This window comes from Pseudorca crassidens, chromosome 19, assembly GCF_039906515.1.
Source record: "Pseudorca crassidens isolate mPseCra1 chromosome 19, mPseCra1.hap1, whole genome shotgun sequence".
NCBI lineage: Eukaryota > Metazoa > Chordata > Mammalia > Artiodactyla > Delphinidae > Pseudorca > Pseudorca crassidens.
The window spans coordinates 46,376,511-46,394,880 of record NC_090314.1 but is presented as its reverse complement, the minus strand read 5'-3'; the positions used below and the strand labels follow the sequence as shown (position 1 = coordinate 46,394,880).

Sequence of the window (18,370 nt, the reverse complement as noted above, 5' to 3'; positions counted from 1 at the left end):
AGGCACAGTCTACCTCAAGGTTTCTGGGGGTTCCGTTCACTTGGCCCCCTTTTCCCCTGCACTCCTGGCTCTGGGGTTCTGGGGCCAACCACGTCTCCCATCTAGATCCCTGGATCCTTCATACGGAGTTTGTCTCCCTGCTGTCATTAAGTTCAGGAATAGCCTTCAAGATTTCTCCTGGGTTTTGGTGGGAGGCAAGAGAGAACCAGAAGACCCAGGGTTAAGCCCCGGCTCCTCTGCCTCCTTTCCAGGTGACTTTGGATGAATTTCTTCCATCTCTGGCTTTGCTTTCCTCCTCTGTCAGCTGGGGGAGTTGAGTGGCTGATCTGGCTGGCACTCCCTTCAGTGACATTCTAAGTCTTTGACATCAGTTTCACGTTGCTTCCGCCTAAGAGGGGCTTCGGGTCACCCGAGTCCTGGCCCCAGGTGGATGTAGAATGGTCCTGGGGAGAGGGGTGTTGCCTGCAGCAGGCACAGCGAAGTTAGATACCTGGAAAGGCTTTCTGACTGCCGGGAGCTGGGGCCCCAGAGCAGGGACCAAAGCTTGTGTTCACCTGTGTTAAGTAATGCTTTTAAGGGACTGAGGGATCCCACTGCTGTGGGCTGAGCCTCAGAGGACAGGGTGGCCCTTCTTGGAGCTAACAAGGCAGGGGAGGCCGGAGAGACAGGCTAGGAAGAGCTGCCATCGGGAGGAGGCTCTCCCCAGGGATGCCTCCTCCTGCACTGGGATCCAGCTGCCGGCTGCTCCAGCTTGTGTGGGGCCCACTGGAAGGGCTTTGATTGGGACAGGACCACAGAGTGACCTTGGGACGGTCTGAAATGAGAGCGCTAAGAGGGCTTAGGCTTCACTAGACCGCCAGAGGGGTCCAGGACACACACAAATGTCAGCCATTAATAGCCTCTACTAGTGCCTCCTGAGATTTTCCCAGGCTCTGCGCCAAGCCCCACTGCACGTGTTATCTCTCCGGAGCCCTAGCAGCTCTGGGAGGTGGGTGCTGTTCTTCCTCCCATTTCACAGATGCCCGCACGCAGCACAAGGAGGGGCTTGGTGTCTTGCCCTGGGAAGTGGCAGAGGCCGACTTGAACCCTGGTGTTCTCTTATTCCAGAGCCCTCGCTCTTAACCAATTACGTGATGTGTGTTGGCTTGCGCTGCATGGGGAGTTGGGAAAATTGCTAGGTGAGCGTCATCCCCAGCTCGCACATGTGGAAATACTGTCTGCATTGTGGTAGAACCTGTCGAGCCTAAATTGGCCTCCCTAGTCACGTAAGAGCCCAGAAATAGATCATGGGAAACCGTCCTTGGTGGGGAGGGGTCATCGGCGTCATGGGGAGGAGTGTGAAATGCTGTTCCCTGCCTCCTTCCAAAATCCCTCAAGGCCAGCAAGGGGACAAGAGCCTTTTCCCATTCTCCAGAGGAACAGAACGAGGTCATTTGACATTTAAGGAAGCTGCTGACACCCCAGACTGCTGAGGGAGCTCCGGAGGGCCTGGGTGCTGGTGGAAGGCACTGCCCTCTAGGGTGGGCTGCCAGCCTGCTGCCTCTCCAGAGGGGCCAGGCTGGCTCTTGCTGAGCACCCAGGATGCCCCGCACTGGAGTTAGCACTGCATAGGTTAGTGTTCAGACGGAGCCCGCCTGAGCTGGGAGCCAGGACACCTGGGTTTGAGTCCCTGAGAGGCTTGGTTTCCTTGTCTGTGACACGAGGCAGCTGAAGCAGATGGTCCCTCCCCTTTCTCCCTCTTCGCTCTTGTTGTTGGGGGTAGCTCTTCGGATCCAGGGCTTATCTGCAGAGGCCTCGTTTTCATCCTGTGTAGACATTCCAAACCGCTTAATACACCCCTCCCTCAAACTCTGTGTACCCTGGCTCCCCTCCTCCCCCCAGCCTTCTGTGGCTGGTGGCTTCTGGGAGCAGGGTCTTTTTAGAGCCAATTGTTAAGCTGCTTAGGTCAGCCAGGTCAGTCTACCCACTCTGGTGCTTCTCCAGGGGGAACTCAAGGTACCATTTCCTTGCTGCTAGGGTTTGGGTCACAGGGATACTGGAGTTGGTGACTTCTCCAAGAGAAGGCTGGGAGCTGGGGCATGGCCTGTGCTGTGTTCAGAGCAAGGAGGAAGGCTTGACCTTGGTTTTTATTTTGAACCCTTTTCCCAAAGGTGCTGCTAAAAACCTGCCCTTGGTGTCCTAGAACCCCTTGTCTGCTCGGGGGGCAGTGTCCCTTTGCCTGGACACTCTCTTTTTAGTCTAAGTCTGCTGGCAGTCATCCCAGAGGTTACCCTGTCAGCACCTGCGTCATCCTTCCCCCCCCGCCCCGCCCCCGCCCCGAGGAGTCAGGATATCCCTGGCTGTACTGCCCAGAGAATCTGCTGTGGGAGCCCCCGCTGGGCTGATGGGGCAGTGGGGCTCATGGAGAGATCGGAGGCCCAGCTAGATGGGAAGGAAGTGTCACTGAAGTATCACTGGCGCTGCTCAGTTGTACCCATGAGCTGGGCAGAGTGGTCTGCTCTAAGCCAGAGCCTGGTGTGTGCGGGGCCCTTCTGATGGCTGCCTACCTAGCTGCCTGGGCCGGGGCTTCTCCGGGGAGGCAGTGTTGGTTAGTCCTTCCGAAGGCTGGAGGACAGGATGCTCTTGCTGCCAGTTCCTAAGGCCACAGCTCCCAGGAGGCAGGGTCAGAGTCCCCGGAAGGGGAGGAGTATGGAGCGGGCAGACCTGAACCCTTCTGTCTGCCTCTGCAGGAGGTCCCTGGGTCAGTTACCGGCTTCCTCTCCACTTCTGCAGCTCTCTGTCAGGAGGAGCCCTGGGGTAGGATGCCGTGCCCTCCCATGTGACCCCTTCCCAGGCCTTTGCTGGCCAGAGTCCCCAGCCTGTCCTCCATCTACTTTCTTCCCTTTCCAGAGGTCCTGCCACCTTTTTCAGTCCACCAGGAGGCGGTCGAGAGCCTCCTCCTATCATGACACTCCCATTTCCCCTTCCAGGTGCTTGGTTCTCAAGGCAGCCACTACCACCTGCTCTGCTCATGCTAAGCTTGCAGAGGGCACAGATCCTCGAGGGGAGCAAGGCCAGCCACACTCTAGGTGTCATGCCCAGAAAACTGCATTTGGGGGGCTCTGTGCCTCCCCCCACCCTTTCCCTGACTCCAGCTGTCCAGCCGCAGCCCCTTCCATCTTGGATGGAGCTGGGCTACTACCTGCAGACCCACGGGCTGCTGCATCCTGTCCAGGCCCCACAGGGCCTGCAGATTAATATTCCCAGTCGCTCGTGCTTCCTGCTTGTGTGGGAACAAGGCTGTGTGGCAGAGCCCGCCGGCCGCCCCGCCACCTGCATACCAATGGGACTGAGGCTGCGACTGCAGCACAGGACCTAGCATCTCTGCCGCGGTGGCAGCGGTGGCAGCGGCTGTGCAGGAGCCCTGGTGGGAGAGTCCCCTCGCCTGAGCCCGTGCCCTCTCTGCAGGGCTCCTGCAAGGGAAGCCAGCACTGCTGGCGGCAGTTCCAGCCCAAGCAGGGTTATCTGCTGGGAGCCAGGAGCACTTGGACCCCTGCCCTTCCCTGGGCGGGCAGGCGGGCTGGCATCCGGCTCCCACAGCCCCGGCACTGCCGGGAGCAGCAGGTTGAAGCCTGTCCACCTTGGCTGAGTGATCAGAGTGCCGTGGGCCAAGCCAGCCTCGCCTAGGAACAGATAACACTGCGGCCAGCCCGGGACCTTGCTGAGTGTTTCCAGGGCTGGGGACACCTGAGGCTGGCTGCTGGGTCCTTGCTGCCACCCTACTTTTGCACCCTGGACAGGGCCGGCCACCTCCAGAAAGGGCCTCTGTAGTTTCCCAGGGCCTTTCCTCCTGGTGCTGGGGCAGGACATGGACCCCACCCTCCTGGTCACATCTGGCCACTCCTGCAGATGTGGCTCTGGCCTTGTGGCCGCAGAGTCGTCAGTGTGGCTGGCGGGCAAACCACAGAGGAATGTGCCCGGCAGTGCTGGGGGAAGAAGGGCTAATGGGGAGCATGAAAGATAACTCTGCTCAGGCCACCTTCCCTCTCCCATCTCCAATGGGTCCCAGGAGCCATGTTCAGCCATGAGGGTAGCATGGCCTTGGCCTTCAGCAGGCCTTGTCCCTGCCTTGGGGGGACACTTGTTCAGTGCAGGCTCCCTGGAGAGATCCAGGCTCACAGACTGCAGTGGGTGTGGGAGCCTTTCTTAGCTCAGCCCTTAGCCCCCCTCCCGGCTCCCTCTCCACTCCTGATAAGAGATGGCAGTGGGGGCCTGGGCAGAGGCCTGCTCGCGAGGGCAGGGGACACTGGCAGCCATCAGGATGGTGGGGTCTTTCCTTCTGCAGGCCTGGGCTGGAGTGGGCCTCCTTGCCACCGGAAAGTCTGCCCATCTCCCTGTGGCCTCCCTGGGCTGGAGTGGGGAAAGTGAGGGCTGTCTTTGGAGAAAGAAGTGGAAAAGAAACAAGACGGTCTGGCCCTGCCTCTCTCACTTCCTCCTTTCCAGGCAGTGGGTAGCTTGCCTTCCCTTTCCTGCAGGCGTCAGGAGGCTTTGTGGGGTGTGGGCTGGGCTTGGGGCTCCCTGCTGGCGTGGTGTTTGCCCAGTTGCCCTGGCAACCATAGGGCAGTGGTGGAGAGTGACATTCAGTGACCAGAGGACAGTATACAGGGATCAAGAGGTTGAGACCCATCTTTCCCATAAACCCATTGGAATCTTTTGCCACTTCCTGGGGCCCTTTGGTCCATGGTCCACATGGGGGCCTGGACGCAAGGTCTTGGGACCCAGCAGGTCCCTCCACCCCTTTCCCCTTTCCCCGCGGGTTCTCCCTGGGACTGGAGTTCTGAGATCTCTGCCTTGGCTCCAGCCAGCCCCCCCTGCCATTACCCTTCTTCCTGTCTGATTCCCTTTCCTTTCCTGTCTCCTCCTCCCACCTCCTCCCTGCGCCTGCCCGCCCATTCTCTCTCTCTTTCCCCCCTCCCCCCAGGCACAGCTGCTGTTTGGCTCACTCTATATATAGCGGCATTTTCAGGGTAATTACAATAAAACTGTTGAAAGGAGATAATCCAGCAAAGGAAGCGAGTCTGACTCCCAGCCCCCTCCTGTCCCTGGTTTGGTGCAGCCCTGCACCCCCCCTTTTCCTGCGGTCTCCTGCTCCCACCCCACCCCGTATTCCCATAGCCTCTCTTGCCTGCCCCATCTGCCCTAGCTGAGTGTGGGGCAGAGAAAAGGGGAACAGATAGGGATGCCCAGAGGCTCTCCACAGGCCTCTCCTGGGCTTAGTGAGATCCCTGGCTGCTAGCCACGTTAGTTCTAGAACTAACGTCTGTGCCTCGGTTTCTCCTGTAGTATATAGGCCTCTTGGCGGGGATTGTGTGGTGTTGAGAGGTGGGGGAGGAGGCACAGGAAGGACGGTGGTTAAAAGTATAGGATTTGGGGCTTCCCTGGTGGCGCATTGGTTGAGAGTCCGCCTGCCGATGCAGGGGACACAGGTTCGTTCCCCGGTCTGGGAAGATCCCACATGCCGCGGAGCAGCTGGGCCCGTGAGCCATGGCCGCTGAGCCTGCGCGTCCGGAGCCTGTGCTCCGCGACGGGAGAGGCCACAACAGTGAGATGCCCGCGTACCACAAAAAAACAAACAAACAAACAAAAAAAGTATAGGGTTTGGAATCACATCTTGGTTCATTGATCACCTGGCTGTATGTCTTTGGTCACGTTACTTACACCTCTCTAAACCTCAATTTCCTTATCACTAAAGTAACTCACATAAAATGCTCAGTGGCCTTAACTATCAATGACGATATTCTTCGTTGAACACTCGTGATCTTCCAGGTACCCTGCTTTGCTTATGCATGTTTTCTCTCTTTTTTCCTTTTTTAATAAATTTATTTATTTAATTTTGGCTGTGTTGGGTCTTCGTTGCTGCATGCGAGCTTTCTCTAGTTGCGGTGAGCAGGGGCTACTCTTCATTGCAGTGCGTGGGCTTCTCATTGCGGTGGCTTCTCTTGTTGCGGAGCACAGGCTCTAGGCACGCGGGCTTCAGTAGCTGTGGCGCACGGGCTTAGTTGCTCTGCGGCATGTGGGATTTTCCCGGACCAGGGCTCGAACCTGTGTGCCCTGCATCGGCAGGTGGATTCTTAACCACTGCGCCACCAGGGAAGCCCTGCACGTTTTCTTAGTGAAGTTCATGGCTTCGATCTCATCTATTTAAGGCAGAAGGTTGTATCCACAGAGCAGAGGGATTTGACTCCCCCCTCCCCCATTCTCTTTGGGTCTAGTAGTCCTGCCTGGTAGCTTTCTGGGCCCCAGGCATAGCGGCCAGGGCCCGGTGGGGTCTGGGATGGCTCACCGACCCCTTCCTGTCTCTTCTCCCCGCAGTGGAGGTGAAGCCGGTGCTGCCAGGAGCCATGCCCAGCTCCATGGGGGGCGGGGGAGGAGGCAGCCCCAGCCCCGTGGAGCTGCGGGGTGCGCTGGCAGGCCCCGTGGACCCCGCGCTGCGGGAGCAGCAGCTACAACAGGAGCTCCTGGCGCTCAAGCAGCAGCAGCAGCTGCAGAAGCAGCTCCTGTTCGCTGAGTTCCAGAAACAGCACGACCACCTGACCCGGCAGCATGAGGTCCAGCTGCAGAAGCACCTCAAGGTGAGCGAGGGAGGGCGCGGGGGTGGGGGGCCACCCAGACCTCTGACCCCCGCCCGGACCCGGCTCACCCAGCCTCGCTCCCCCTGCGCCCCTGCAGCAGCAGCAGGAGATGCTGGCAGCCAAGAGGCAGCAGGAGCTGGAGCAGCAGCGGCAGCGGGAGCAGCAACGGCAGGAGGAGCTGGAGAAGCAGCGGCTGGAGCAGCAGCTGCTCATCCTGCGAAACAAGGAGAAGAGCAAAGAGAGTAAGGCCTGGGGCCGCCCGGGGCCAGCTGGGACTCCTGCCCTGCCCCACGCCTCCCAGCTGTGGGGACCTGGCCCCAAGCTCCCTGGTCAGCTGTGCCCTGTCCCGCAGGTGCCATCGCCAGCACCGAGGTGAAGCTGAGGCTCCAGGAATTCCTCCTGTCGAAGTCAAAGGAGCCCACACCAGGCGGCCTCAACCATTCCCTCCCACAGCATCCCAAATGCTGGTAATGGCCCTCGGCAGGCACGGGTTGCACAGGTGTCCTGCTCAGGGGCTGCTTGGCTGCAGGATGGCAAGGGGCTCCTGGCCTGAAGCCATATAGGGGCCCTGTAACCTCTCCTAGGAGACGAGACTCCCGCCCCTGTTTGTCTCCTCGCTGCCCTCCCCAGGATCCATTTCCTATCCCCATATGCAGCGGATGTTTCATAAATGTAGATTGCTGGGTGGCCGGTCCAGCTGCCTGGGTGATAACCTACATCTGTTTCCATTCCCCTCCCTCCACCCTGCAGGGGAGCCCACCATGCTTCTTTGGACCAGAGTTCCCCTCCCCAGAGCGGCCCCCCTGGGACGCCTCCCTCCTACAAACTGCCTTTGCTTGGGCCCTACGACAGCCGTGATGACTTCCCCCTCCGCAAAACAGGTGAGTGAGTACAACCTGGCCTCCCAGGGTATGGGTGGGGGGGTGGGCAGAGGTGGGAATGTGGAGGGGCCAGGCTAGGCCGCAGGTGTGTCCGTTTGTGTGCGTGTGTCTGAGCCCCGGCTGCCTTCTCCCCAGCCTCCGAACCCAACTTAAAAGTACGTTCGAGGCTAAAGCAGAAGGTGGCCGAGCGGAGAAGCAGTCCCCTCCTGCGTCGCAAGGACGGGACTGTCATTAGCACCTTTAAGAAGAGAGCTGTTGAGATCACAGGTGCCGGGCCTGGAGGTGAGGGCTCCTCTCCTGTCCCTGTTCTGAGGGCCGGGGAGTGGGGGGTGGCTCCGAGCAGGCCCAGGTGACAGCCACTTCTCCCGTAGTGGCAGCCGTGTGCAACAGCGCGCCAGGCTCCGGCCCCAGCTCTCCTAACAGCTCCCACAGCACCATCGCCGAGAATGGCTTTACTGGCTCAGTCCCCAACATCCCCACCGAGGTACAGGCCTGCCAAGGGCTGGGCGGGTGGGCCAGCGCTGCTTTCTGTCCCGTCCGGTCTGTCTGGCTGAGCGTGCCCAGCAGGGACCCTCTGCCTGCGTGGACAGGCTAGAGGGACCTATTGCCCTGAAGTGGGATCTGTCCCACGGGCCTCTGAAGGGCTCTTATCTCTCAGTCCCCCCCAAGGTGGGGCTTGGTGCAGGAAGCGGGGCGCCATTCAGAGCCCTCAGCCTTGGCCCCAGGTGGCCCCCCTTTGCCTGCTCTCATGCTTGTCTCTCCCAACTGCTCCCCAGATGCTCCCCCAGCACCGGGCCCTCCCTCTGGACAGCTCCCCCAACCAGTTCAGCCTCTACACGTCTCCCTCTCTGCCCAACATCTCCCTAGGGCTGCAGGCCACGGTCACTGTCACCAACTCGCACCTCACCGTAAGTACGGGGCACATACCGTGTCCTCCCTCTGGTGTTGAGGTCTTCGGTCCTGGATGTCCCCGGCTGGGGCTGTTGTCCTCCCAGGGTCCTGATGGAGATCAGATGGCCCTCCCCCAGAGCTGGGGGTGGGCAGAGGGTAGGTGAGGGATGCTGGTCCAAAGTCGGCAGGACTGGGGGCAGTATAAACCCCTTCCTCATCTCCATCTCCTCTCCCCAGGCCTCCCCAAAGCTTTCGACGCAGCAGGAGGCCGAGAGGCAGGCCCTCCAGTCCCTGCGGCAGGGTGGTGCACTGACGGGCAAGTTCATGAGCACATCCTCTATCCCCGGCTGCCTGCTGGGCGTGGCACTGGAGGGCGACACCAGCCCCCACGGGCATGCTTCCTTGCTGCAGCATGTGCTGCTGCTGGAGCAGGCCCGGCAGCAGAGCACCCTCATTGCTGGTGAGTGGGCGGGCAGCTGTCCAAGGAGGGGGTGTCAGCCCCCCCCCCCATTCTGAGGGCTCAAGGAAGGACCAACTGCCAGGGAGAAGTAGCCAGGGATACTCACCAGCCCTGTCACAGCTCCCCTCCATGGCATCATTGATTTCTTCCATATTCTACAGACGTTATTGAGTACCTACAGCCGGCCAGGCACTGTTCCTGAACTCTGCCGTCGTAATGGAGCTCACATTCCAGAGCAGTGCTGTCCAGTAGAAATATAATACAAGCCATATGTGTACTTTAAAGTGTTCTAGTGGCCACGTTAAAAAATGTAAAAAGGAACAGGTGAAATTAGTTTTAATAACATATACTTAACTCAGTATATCTAGGATACTATCATTTGAGCATGAAATGAATATGAAGAGTTAGCAATGAAACATTTTACTTTGTTTCATACCGCTTTTGAAATCTGGTGCGTATTTCACACTGAGAGCACATCTCAGTTGAGACAGGCCATGCTTCAAGTGCTCAGTGGTCACGTGTGGCTGGCAGCTATGGGATTGGACAGCGCGGCTTTGGACAGTCAGCCCATAAGTAACTGGTGGCATCAGAAGAGGTTCTGCTTAAAAGACACGTGATCCTGGCCTCCAGGCTTCCCAGCTGGGTGGGATCCACGTCCATGATCAGGGAGGTCTTGCAGTTGGGGAGAACTAGTCATTGTTCATGCACACGGAGGGCCCGAGACTATACGTGCTCGTAAGTGAATCCAGGACGTCTTGCCGGAGGTGGTGGCTCTGAGCTGCGAGACTGTTCAGTTGTGGGGAGGAGGAAGAATGGGGTTCAGGTTTGGGGACAGGGTGCTCCAGGCCCCTCGCGGGTTTCTCCTGAGTATGGAGGCGGCGCTGTTCCAGAAGGGGGAGAGTCTCGGGGTGGGAGTGGGAGCCTGGTGCCCTGACAGTGATGGTTACTCCCCTCCCCGCACCACCTCCACAGTGCCGCTCCACGGGCAGTCCCCGCTGGTGACGGGTGAGCGCGTGGCCACCAGCATGCGGACGGTGGGCAAGCTCCCTCGGCACCGGCCCCTGAGCCGCACTCAGTCCTCGCCGCTGCCCCAGAGCCCCCAGGCCCTGCAGCAGCTGGTCATGCAGCAGCAGCACCAGCAGTTCCTAGAGAAGCAGAAGCAGCAGCAGCTGCAGCTGGGCAAGGTGAGCCGGGAGAAGCAAACATCCGGGGCCGTGCTGGGGTCAGGACAGAGAGGGTGCCGGGCTGGCAGGGGGCTGACACCCAGGCCACTCCCCAGGCTGCATCAGAGGAGCCGCCTTGCCTTTTTCTGATTCACATCAAAGGTCTGTATGGGCTGGGCGGCTGTCTGCCGGGGAGAGAGGAGGGAAGGATAGAACCTCCTGGGCCGCAGGCTGCACAGCTGCGCCCCCTCCCAGCTGACGTGCCTCCTTGCTCTGCTCCTAGATCCTCACCAAGACTGGGGAGCTGCCACGGCAGCCCACCACCCACCCCGAGGAGACAGAGGAGGAGCTGACAGAGCAGCAGGAGGCCTTCCTGGGGGAGGGGGCCCTGGCCATACCCCGAGAAGGCTCCACGGAGAGTGAGAGCACACAGGAAGACCTGGAGGAGGAGGAAGAGGAGGAGGAGGAGGAGGAGGGAGAGGAGGAGGAGGAGGAGGAGGAGGAGGAGGAGGAGGAGGAGGACTGCATCCAGGTCAAGGATGAGGAGGGCGAGAGTGGTGCTGAGGAGGGGCCCGACTTGGAGGAGTCCAGTGCTGGTTACAAAAAGGTGCCCCGTCCGCCCCAGCCCTTGATCACCACCCCTGCATCCTCCCCGCTATCTTTCCACCTTTACCCTTCCCTCTCCCCGGTCTGCAGTTTCCAGGCTGTGCAGGAACAACTTTTTAAGAGTGAAAGGGGAGCAGGAAAGAGACAAGGGGCTGTGGAAGGGAGGGAGCTGCTTGTGTCAGTCTCACAGCTGTCTGTGCCCCGTCTGCCAGCCCCTCCCTGCGTCTGTGACTGCCCCCGCCTGTCTGCTTCAGTGTGTGGTGTGTGTGCGTGTGTGCGCGCGCGCGCACATGCGCGCGCACGTGTGCACGTGCACGTGGTCCGTGTATATCTGCGTTTCTGCCTGCGTAGGGCCGGTTGTGCGTCGGTCTCTGCGTGCGTGTGTACACACACGCCCCCGCTGTTACTACAGTCTGCCCTGGTGCCTAGCACGCACTCCATTCATTGCGGACACAGCTGAGCCCTCCAGGCCTGACTCATCCCACCCCCTCTCACACCCCCGTCCCTCCCAGCCTCTTACCTCAATGCTACTCCGGTAGCATGACTCATCACGTCCCCCCCCCCCCATCTCTCCCCATCTCCTCGGAGATGGAGATGAGGATGGCTAAGGCTGGAGTGTCTCCTGTCCCTGGAGGGAGGAGGGTGGGGGGAGGAGGCGATACAGAAGAGAAGGGCTGGATTCAGGCCCCCCACCCCCTGGGAGGCCACCTGTCCTCACTTCCATTTCAGACTAAGCCTCACCCAGGCTCCCTCCCACTCTCCTCCTTCCCAGGTGTTTGCAGATGCCCAGCAGCTGCAGCCTCTGCAGGTGTACCAGGCGCCCCTCAGCCTGGCCACTGTGCCTCATCAGGCCCTGGGCCGCACCCAGTCCTCACCTGCTGCCCCTGGGGGCATGAAGAGCCCCCCGGACCAGCCCACCAAGCACCTCTTCACCACAGGTGAGCCCCGCGCCCGCTGTCCTCACATCGTCTGCCAGGGGGCCTGTGCATGGCATCCAGCCTTGGGCATCGCTGTCCTCACATCGTCTGCCAGGGGGCCTGTGCATGGCATCCAGCCTTGGGCATCGTGAAGAGATAAGATACAGCCCTTGCCCTGGAGAGAGGGCCAGGGCCCCTCAGAGCATCCCGAAGGGGAGAGAAAACAGGCCTTGGCCCCCTCCCTCTGCACCACAGCCACCTGTGGTAGTGGTGGCAGCCTCTGCGTCAGTGGGAGGGCGGTGAGTGTCCCTGCCCACTGGGGCAGCGTCGTCTTTCAGGGGCCCATCCCACCACTGCTGAGGGACCACCAGTTTTGCGCCCTCGCCACACAAGCCCTGGAGGCCTAGGTGGAGGGAGCCCACTGTCTCAGCTTGGTCCTGCTGTTCTAGCTCCCTCTCTGCCCTGTGAGGCCTCAGTCCATTCCAGAAGCTCTTCCATGTGAAACTGCTCTGTGCTGGGCTCTGAGGGGCACAGATGCTTGAGGACGGTCCCCACTCACCAGTGGGGTGCATCGGGGGGTAGAGGGGCAGCACACAGGGGCTGTGACAGGAGGGGAAAGGAGGATGCGCCATGAGGTCAAAACCGACGGGGGTGTCAAGGGCGGCCTGCTGGAGCCTTGAGGAGCAGGGAGGCTTTTGAAAGGCGGCGATGGGGGAAAGGAATTTCATGAAAAGAAGAGGGGCAGGTGTGTGGGAGGGCAGCTGGGGTGCCTGTGAGGAGGTGCTGGGACCAGGGTGGGCTGGGGAAAAGCTCAGTGAGCTCTGCTGAGGATGGCGGGGGCCAGGCTGTCACACGGCCCAGAGCAGTGCTGGCTGACAGGTGTGTCTCTGGCCCAGGTGTGGTCTATGACACGTTCATGCTGAAGCACCAGTGCATGTGCGGCAACACACACGTGCACCCTGAGCACGCTGGCCGGATCCAGAGCATCTGGTCTCGGCTGCAGGAGACAGGCCTGCTCAGCAAGTGTGAGGTAAGGGAGCCCGTCCTTCCAGCTTCCACCTCAAACCCAGCGAAAGCCTTTGTGTTTCCCCTGTCGGGGAAGCCTCTGTCTGGGTCTCTTCCACCCCTGACTTCAGGACCAGGCCCCCCAGGCACCTGCCAGTTCCTTCCCTTGTAGCCTGGTTCCCCCATGATCCCCAGCTGAATGGGGGAGGGTCCTGGACTGGGGTCCCTGGGGGACCGGGGCATACTTTCTCAACAACCTTTGATCTCCCGAGGCTAGAAAGTGGCCCCATGTGCCCCAGGCTGTGGGGCAGAGAGAGGGGCTGGGCCTAGGGGGAGCTGAGCCTGTGGCACCATCCCTCTCACCGGCCTCTCTTCCTGGCAGCGGATCCGGGGTCGCAAAGCCACGCTGGACGAGATCCAGACGGTGCACTCCGAATACCACACCCTGCTCTATGGGACCAGCCCCCTCAACCGACAGAAGCTGGACAGCAAGAAGCTGCTCGGTGAGCTGGCCGGCCGATGGCGGGGCGTGGGCCAGGCCAGGTCTTCTGCCCCGGTGGGACTGGGGTAGGCGGGTGGGTTCCCGTGGGCGCAGTTGCTACATTGCACGCCTCCAGAGGGCGCCACTCACACAGACTACGGCATGCTGGTGGGGTGTGTGCAGGAGAATGGGAGGTGACAGGTCAGGCCTGGTGATGGGCTTTGCCCTTCTCCCTAACCTGTCAGGCCCCTTTTTCTCCCTGCCATTTGCCCCAGAGGTAGGATGCCCCCCCCAGCACGGGGGACAGACATCTCCCAGCTGGCATGGGCTGCAGAGGCCTGTCGTGTGCTGGGGCCTGGCCTTCTTTTTCTGTGATTGAGTTTACTGCCCTCTGCACACCCCAACCTGCGGCTTTGGCAGTTGAGGCAACTTCCAGAGTAGCTCTGTTCCTCTTCCCTGCAGGCCCCATCAGCCAGAAGATGTACGCCATGCTGCCTTGTGGGGGCATCGGGGTGAGTAGGGCACCTGCCAGTGGGGATGGGTGGGTGGTGCTCCCAGCTCCAGCCCCTCCCTTCCTGCCCACCACAGCTGCACCCCCATTCTCGCCCTCCCCCTGCAGGGGGCACGCTGAAGCCTGCTCTCCTGCCCCCGCAGGTAGACAGTGACACCGTGTGGAATGAGATGCACTCCTCCAGTGCCGTGCGCATGGCGGTGGGCTGCCTGGTGGAGCTGGCTTTCAAGGTGGCGACGGGGGAGCTCAAGGTGAGTGTGTGGGGCCTTGGTCCTGTTGCCTCAGGAGCGGGTGATGGGGGCAGCTGTGGCTTTCCTGTCAGTAAGGCACCATCCTCTGTAATCTCAACTCTCAGGTGCAGATGTGGGGAGGAGGTGCTAGCTCCAGGCCAGCTGGGGGGTGAGGGGTAAAGCGGGAACGACCAAGAGGCACTAAGGTCTGTGCTGTCATGGGTCTCACGTGGCCCTCGGCTGGCGTTCCTAAAGGTCGTGGGATTGATGCTTATGACGTATGTTCTCGTCCTGACTTATGCTTCTCTCCTTCTGTGTCCACCCACTTCGTGGCCACCTTGCCCGCCTGTCTGCCTCTTGTTTGTCCCTCCGTCTGTACCTCTCCAGAATGGTTTTGCCATCATCCGGCCCCCAGGACACCACGCGGAGGAGTCCACAGCCATGTGAGTGCCACCGCAGCCCTGCCCCAGACCCACTGCCCTCACACCGTCTCCCTCTCAGCAGAGCTGATGCGCGTGTATCTGTGAGCAAACATCCACTAAGGCTGACGACCTGCCGTCTTCTCCGCTCACCCCCGCAGGGGATTCTGCTTTTTCAACTCTGTAGCCATCACAACCAAACTCCTGCAGCAGAAGCTGAATGTGGGCAAGGTTCTCATCGTGGACTGGGTAGGCAGTGGGCTGGTGGGACCAGGGTCAGCCTTCAGGAAGCCTCCACCCCAGCCCCACGCCCTCGTCCTCAGGTGCCCGTGCTGGGGCTGTTAGCCCAGCCTTCACAGTCCCATGGGGCCCCCCTCCTCACTAGTGGAGACTCGAAATGCTTTTAGCCCCTGGTCCACCTTGGCCCCCAGCCCGCAGCCTTGAGCGGCCGAGGAGATTTTCTGCCTTGAGTGGTAGAGACAGCTCCTGCCGTTGCTGGAGTCCCTGTTGACTGGGGGCTGACCGTGTGCCAGACACGCGGTGCTGCTTCGTGGCCGCCTTGCTTCCTAAGTAGTAGGATGTCCATGTCGATAAACAGAGACACTGGGCTGTTGGGGGACTTACCCACCCAAGGTTACTTAGCTTGGGATGTTGGGTACTGGGTTTCAGATCAGGCCTGTGGGCCCCGGCATTTCTGCTCCTGCTGCCACGCTGTGCTTCTCCGCCTCTGCCTCTCACAGCAGAGGGAAAGGCCCCTACCGCTCCCTGTGAGGAGCAGGCCTCAGCAAGGAGGGATCTAATCTGTTCGAAGCCCAGCTTGGGCTTCAAAGTTCACGACGTTGGGTTCTCCTTCAGAATGCATCTGTTTGCTTTCAATTCCTGACTAGCCGTACTGTTTCCCTCCACACTGCTGAGCAGAGTGGGCTCGCAGGGAGATCCACCACATTCGTCCCCTGGCTTTGTGTCTCCTCTGTGCAGTGCCACGTCCCAGCCCGCAGACCCTGGTTAGAAAAGCGTGGGGTGATTCCGTGGCGGACAGAACACAGATGCCCCGTAGCTAGTGGTGGGCTGCACCCCCAGAGTCCGCAGGGTTGGGGTGGGCCAAGCAGAATTTTGACCTCTGGGTCAGGCCCTGGGCCTCTTCCCTGATGCTCCCGCCCCTTCCCACTAGGACATTCACCACGGCAACGGCACCCAGCAAGCGTTCTACAGCGACCCCTCCGTGCTCTACATCTCCCTGCATCGCTATGACAATGGGAACTTCTTTCCGGGCTCTGGGGCTCCTGAAGAGGTACAGCTCCTGGGCTCAAACGTGGGGCCCTCGGGGAGATAGCAGAATGGGACCTGGCAGGGAGCCATGGAGGCCCGTGGTGGTGCTGGTACCTGGGGAGTCTGGGCTCCTAGTGGGAGGACCACGCCAGCCAACTGCCCCTCCATGCAGAACAGAGGTCAGTGGAGTGAGCGCTGGAGGCAGGGCTGAGGGCGGGGCAACGTCTGGGATCCCCAGGCAGTGAGAGTAACCCCTCCCCCACCATGCTGCCAGGTTGGCGGAGGGCCGGGCGTGGGGTACAATGTGAACGTGGCATGGACGGGAGGTGTGGATCCCCCCATCGGAGACGTGGAGTACCTAACGGCCTTCAGGTGGGGACTGAGAAGAGCCGAGGGAGGGGTGGGAACCCCCGGGCCCTGCCTCGGGAGGGGCAGAAGGCACTCAGTTCCGCATGGGTGGAGGGGGTCGGCTCTGTGGGGGGCAGAGCCTGGGGAGGCCTGGCCGAGCCACCTGCCAGGGTCAGCTTGGGCCCTCCCTTTGCAGGACAGTGGTGATGCCCATTGCCCACGAGTTCTCACCTGACGTGGTCCTGGTCTCCGCCGGGTTTGATGCTGTCGAGGGACACCTGTCTCCGCTGGGTGGCTACTCGGTCACCGCCAGATGTGAGCCTGTGGGGGGATCGAGGGAGGCTATGGAGCAGTGAAGGTGGGGTCGAGTGGGAGGTTGGGAGGAGGGTTGAAGGCAGGTCTAAGATTTGGAATCGTCCTGGCAGCATCCTGCCACTCTCCCTCTGCCAATCCTGGCCTTGAGGGGCAAGCAGGTGGCGGGGGAGCATCTCCTCCAGGAGTTGTAGGGATGGAGCTCGCTGATCCCTCATGTTTCAGTGGTGGTTTTTCATGGTGCTCCTTGGGAGATGTGTAATTGGATCTTTTTAGCCTCTTACGTTTTGTCTTTTATGGAGCATTTAGTCCATTGACACTGAATTTTATTATGGATATCTATTTGGGTTTAAATCCACCATCTTCTTTTGTGCTGTTTGTCCCATCTCTTGTTTCTTTTTCTCTCCTTTCTGACTTTTTCTTGAGTTGAGTTTTTTCTTTAACCGTTTCCTCTTCCTCCCTTCACCCGTCCCTAAAGGTTTTGGCCACTTGACCAGGCAGCTGATGACGCTGGCAGGGGGCCGGGTGGTGCTGGCCCTCGAGGGAGGCCATGACTTGACCGCCATCTGTGATGCCTCTGAGGCCTGTGTCTCCGCTCTGCTCAGCGTGGAGGTGAGGGGTGCACAGCGGGACTGGGGGAGGTGGGCCAGTAGGCCAGGGGGAAGGGGCCAGCGAGGGAGGGTCCCTTTCCTGGGTCAGGCAGCACCGAGGGCCCTTGGGGAGGTTTTCCTGATTCCTGAGGACAGGTGGTGGCCAGGGAAGGCTTTCTAAATAGAGGTTTCCCCAGAAAGGCTATGCTTGCCCCTGTCATGGGGCTGAACGGCGGGATGGTTAGAGGGGCAGCCACTCTAAGCCTTCTCTTCTTTCCCCTGCCAGCTGCAGCCCTTGGACGAGGCAGTCTTGCAACAAAAGCCCAACGTCAACGCAGTGGCCACGCTAGAGAAAGTCATCGAGATCCAGAGTGCGTGGGCACAGGCAGAGGGACTCAGGGCCCAGCTTGCCAAGGGGGCGGAGCTTGCGTGATGCCAGGGCTAGGGCTGGGGGTGTCCGTACGTTTGGGGGTTTCTGGCTCTCCCTGACCCCCGGCCCATCCCTCATCCACAGGCAAACACTGGAGCTGTGTGCAGAGGTTCGCTGCTGGTCTAGGCCGTTCCCTGCGGGAGGCCCAGGCCGGTGAGACAGAGGAGGCTGAGACTGTGAGCGCCATGGCCTTGCTGTCGGTGGGGGCCGAGCAGGCCCAGGCTGCTGCAGGCCGGGAGCACAGCCCCAGGTGAGGTGCCCCCCACCTCCCTGCCCTCGCCCAGACTGCTGCCCCCCATCCCACAGTGCTTCAGTGCCCTTCCCTGTGCTTGTGCCCACAGGCCGGCAGAGGAGCCCATGGAGCAGGAACCTGCCCTGTGACGCCCTGGCCCCCACCCCTCTGGGCTTCATCATTGTGATTTTGTTTATTTTTTCTATTAAAAAACAAAAAGTCACACATTCAACAACGTCTGCCGTGTGGGTCTCTCAGCCTCGCCCCTCCTGCTCCTCTAAGCTGCCTCAGGCCCCCCCTTCCCCCCACCCCCCGTGGCCCATGTCTCAGCTCTAGAAGTTTGCGCCCTCTGTAGGGCCAGGGGTACCCTTTCCAGCCCTTCCCTCACGTTGTATCCCACACCCACTTCCTGCATTCTGTCTTTGTCCCCCTTGGAGCTTGGGCCAGCTCAAGGTGGGCCTGGGGCCCAGATAGCACCTTCCGGTCCTGGGGTCCCCCTGAGTGAGGAGGGAACAGTAAGTTTGGTGCCTTGGCTTCAGCTGACTTAGGGGGAAATGCCTTAATTTCACCCTCCTCCCCTCTCCAGCCCCAGGGGAGGGTCCGGAGGGTCCCTCTACAGTCTTAAGGTGTAGAGTGGAGGGGAGGTGGGCTCCCGCCCTGCGATTCTCACTCTTTTCCCCCAGTGTCCTCACCATCTCCACACAGACCCCTCTCTCCTCCTCCTTTCTCCTGGCCTCAGCAGCGAAGGGAAGCTTTGTGCCGTCGGATGTGGGCCTGAGGTCTGTGGGCAGGGCTGTCTTGCCTTACCCTCCTCAGGGCCTATTTCCCCTTCTCAGGGGCTGGAGAGGGTGAAAGCGTGGGGGGAGGTTTGGAGCTGCACTCCTGGGTTCTGAGGGGCCAAGGGGAGGCGCAGAACCGGGCCTGCTCTCCATCTTATTCTGTCGGCCTCCCTGCCCCTCTGCTGGCACAGTCTGGGGAGCGGGGAGAAGGTGGTCCCTGCAGGGGGGCTCCAGG

General features: G+C 60.7%; 1 protein-coding gene and 1 long non-coding RNA gene across 7 annotated transcripts in view; one reads left to right on the top strand and one right to left on the bottom strand.

The window, feature by feature from the left end:
- HDAC5 (histone deacetylase 5) overlaps positions 1 to 17,591 on the top strand; it is a 34,768-nt gene extending 17,177 nt beyond the window's left edge. For 4 of the 6 annotated variants that reach the window (XM_067716128.1, XM_067716127.1, XM_067716126.1 and 1 more), the window contains 24 exons: positions 6,352 to 6,611; positions 6,709 to 6,853; positions 6,964 to 7,078; positions 7,362 to 7,492; positions 7,628 to 7,774; positions 7,864 to 7,976; positions 8,269 to 8,400; positions 8,621 to 8,843; positions 9,816 to 10,027; positions 10,290 to 10,613; positions 11,385 to 11,550; positions 12,426 to 12,559; positions 12,917 to 13,037; positions 13,478 to 13,527; positions 13,670 to 13,777; positions 14,144 to 14,199; positions 14,337 to 14,424; positions 15,347 to 15,466; positions 15,719 to 15,816; positions 15,989 to 16,107; positions 16,583 to 16,716; positions 16,981 to 17,065; positions 17,209 to 17,374; positions 17,466 to 17,591. In XM_067716128.1, the coding sequence (XP_067572229.1) occupies positions 6,352 to 6,611; positions 6,709 to 6,853; positions 6,964 to 7,078; positions 7,362 to 7,492; positions 7,628 to 7,774; positions 7,864 to 7,976; positions 8,269 to 8,400; positions 8,621 to 8,843; positions 9,816 to 10,027; positions 10,290 to 10,613; positions 11,385 to 11,550; positions 12,426 to 12,559; positions 12,917 to 13,037; positions 13,478 to 13,527; positions 13,670 to 13,777; positions 14,144 to 14,199; positions 14,337 to 14,424; positions 15,347 to 15,466; positions 15,719 to 15,816; positions 15,989 to 16,107; positions 16,583 to 16,716; positions 16,981 to 17,065; positions 17,209 to 17,374; positions 17,466 to 17,505 (3,287 nt within the window). In that variant the 3' untranslated portion in view covers positions 17,506 to 17,591. Of the gene's footprint in view, positions 1 to 6,351; positions 6,612 to 6,708; positions 6,854 to 6,963; positions 7,079 to 7,361; positions 7,493 to 7,627; positions 7,775 to 7,863; positions 7,977 to 8,268; positions 8,401 to 8,620; positions 8,844 to 9,815; positions 10,028 to 10,289; positions 10,614 to 11,384; positions 11,551 to 12,425; positions 12,560 to 12,916; positions 13,038 to 13,477; positions 13,528 to 13,669; positions 13,778 to 14,143; positions 14,200 to 14,336; positions 14,425 to 15,346; positions 15,467 to 15,718; positions 15,817 to 15,988; positions 16,108 to 16,582; positions 16,717 to 16,980; positions 17,066 to 17,208; positions 17,375 to 17,465 lie in introns of those variants that run through there. The other 2 variants (XM_067716129.1, XR_010937558.1) reach the window with 2 other exon arrangements.
- Positions 8,419 to 9,817, bottom strand: LOC137212656 (uncharacterized). The gene is made up of 3 exons (XR_010937571.1): positions 9,280 to 9,817; positions 8,950 to 9,084; positions 8,419 to 8,522 (listed from the first exon to the last, which is right to left on the bottom strand). It is a non-coding gene; the product is annotated as an uncharacterized lncRNA (long non-coding RNA).
- Positions 17,592 to 18,370: the final 779 nt, after the last annotated feature.